We start from the raw sequence: 2,500 nt of genomic DNA, 5'->3' as shown, positions 1-2,500 counted from the left end.
TAGACCAATTTGTTATGGGTTCATTCATCGTTGTTGTAATGGAAATACTTTTCAAAAAAAGACAGCAAAATATTGTCCATTACAACAATGTTAAACCAAGCCTATCATTGCGTTCGATGATCAGACCTGTCAATGTGTACACGTCGATTAAATAGAAAAATGTGACCTTCCACGTCGATCTGGTATGTACTATGTCCGCATGGCCTAGATGACAAAAATAGATTTTACAATAGAGATCTATCAGATTTAGGCAATTGAATTTTTGTAATGTTTTGTTTTGTTTATGGTTTGGGTTTTTTATTTTGGGGGGGGGGTGGAGGGGGGGGGGGTGTGTGTTGTTTGAGATGGGGGGGGGGGGGGTTGTTTTCTTTTTGTTGTTGTGTTTTTGTATGTGTGTTTTTCTTTATTTGTTTTACTTTTGGGGGATTGGTTGTTTACGTTCATTTTGATTTGTTTTTTTTTTATAGTTAAAAAATCTATACTCCTTATTTTGAATGCAAGTATGATACGATTGTCAAACTTCATCATTTAGATTTATTGATCAATTTTCATGGTCTGATTGACTCCCGCTAGATACCAGATAGAGGCGACTGGACACACATTCAGTCATTAACGCTTACACAAATTATAATGGTTTTTCCAATATTGAGGTCAATTTGTGTTATCGTGAGTGTGATAAGACGTACGTGTTGATACATGGTGGAAATTCAACCGTTTGGAGACGATGTGCACTTATTTTCAGGTCTGATAACCCAATTTATTATGATGGGGCTCACTGTTGTCATGGAAATCTAAAAAAAAAAAGACACAAAATATTGTCCATTAAAACAATGGTAAAACTAGGCCCATAATTAGCATTCACCTGCATATATGTACACGTCGCTTGGAAATAATACAATCCACACAGGATAATTCCTACAGACAATTGAATCCGGAACAAAGTCGGAGAAAATGACTTAACAAAGCATCAGTAACTATTTTGTCATTTTTTTCTCTTGATCTGTTCGTTTGTTTGTTTTACTTTGTTTCTCTTTTTGTTTTTGTTTTTGTTTTTGTCACCGTTTCCCGAAAACTCACATACTAGTTGTGTGGACCCTCATATGTCTGTTAAGATTTCCGGATTGTGAAAAACGCAAGAGACAAAGTTTGCATTGATAGGGTTTCTCTCCGCTGTGAATCCGTAAATGTTTGGTCAAAGTAGAACTGTCCGAAAAGGCCTTTTTACACATTCGACATCGGTACGGCCTTTCTCCAGAATGCGTCCTCATATGTGTTGTGACCGAGGAACTTTGAGAGAACCGACGTTGACAAACCGGACACCGAAAAGGCTTCTCTCCGGAGTGTGTTCGGAGATGCGCTGTCAGGTTGGCAGCCTGGGAGAATGACTTACTACACGTAGTGCATTTGTACGGCTTTTCTCCCGAATGAGTACGAAGGTGGGTTTTGAGCGTGCTCGGTCTTGCGTAAGTCTTGCCGCATATTCGGCAAAGATTCGTCTTCAAGAATCCGTTCTCCAAACCGGAAGTTGTAACCGCTGATAACGCTGCCCGCTCAGGCGTTGTGCTGTATCTGTGATGACGTTTGATCGAGTGTGGGTGATGGTTGTGGTGATGGTGGTGGTGGTGATGGTGGTGTGGATGATGGTGTCTATGTCCGATTTGGCAGAATTTCTCTTTGAAAGGTGGTTCGGTTTTGTAGTACACTCCTCTAGGATCAACCCCGCCGATTTGTCTGTATTCGGGTACGATGTGGCTTAGCTGTGGTGTGTAGCCGTTGCATTGGTTTGACAGGGACGAACCCGATGAAGAGGATCCGTATTGAGGTAATAGTGGCGCTGCCGAGCCGTGGTGAGTCACTGTAAGAGGTGGTTGAGGTGGGAGAGTTGGAGGTGGGCTGGGTGGCTGGATCATCCAAGCTTGGCTCGGATTTCCTCCAGTACAGTTATAGTGGTTAGGGTTAGGGTTAGGGTTCGGAGCCATCCCAACGTTCATACTCATTGAGACGTTAACGCTCATTGATGGGAAGTGTACATTTGTTGATGCTTGCCCCGGGTGTTGTAACGTGGGGCTGAGGCAGGGTTCTGGGTATTGAGGGTATTGTGAGTGAGTTGGAAAAGGTTGTCCGTTGTACGTGCTCTGCATAACCAGGGAATCGTGGTTGACTGATGAGTATGGGGGTAGAGTCTGAGAAGGGGGTGGTGGTGGTGGTGGGTGGTGGTTGTGAGGGTAGGTGGAATGTCCGTGGCCGTGACTGTATGACGAATGAGGTCCTGGGGACGGGATGCAGTATCCACCTGTGGCGGATGTAGGCCCTATGGAACTAGGATATGGGGATGAGCCTAGGTGAGGCATGGTGGACGCCGAAGACGATGAGGCAATAGATGACGATGTCGATGTTAGCGGTGGTGGGTGATGCGTTGGCGGTGGTGGTGGTGGTATTAGGGGTGGCGGTGGAGGTGAAGGTCTAGAGGACAGTGGGGTGAGAGATCCTCGGAGTTCTG

The 2,500-nt window shown here is 44.6% G+C and overlaps 1 protein-coding gene across 1 annotated transcript in view; it reads right to left on the bottom strand.

The window, feature by feature from the left end:
- Positions 1–377: 377 nt before the first annotated feature.
- Positions 378–2,500, bottom strand: part of LOC144966743 (uncharacterized) — a gene marked incomplete in the record, with an annotated part of 22,128 nt that continues 20,005 nt past the window's right edge. The window contains 1 exon segment of the mRNA XM_078903517.1: positions 378–2,500. Coding sequence (XP_078759643.1) covers positions 1,074–2,500 — 1,427 coding nt within the window.

Source organism: Berghia stephanieae, chromosome 2, assembly GCF_034508935.2.
Source record: "Berghia stephanieae isolate SIO BIC M18660-M18661 chromosome 2, UCSD_Bste_1.3, whole genome shotgun sequence".
Lineage (NCBI taxonomy): Eukaryota > Metazoa > Mollusca > Gastropoda > Nudibranchia > Aeolidiidae > Berghia > Berghia stephanieae.
The sequence above is the reverse complement of the archived record's forward strand: the minus strand, read 5'-3'. Positions and strand labels throughout refer to the sequence as shown.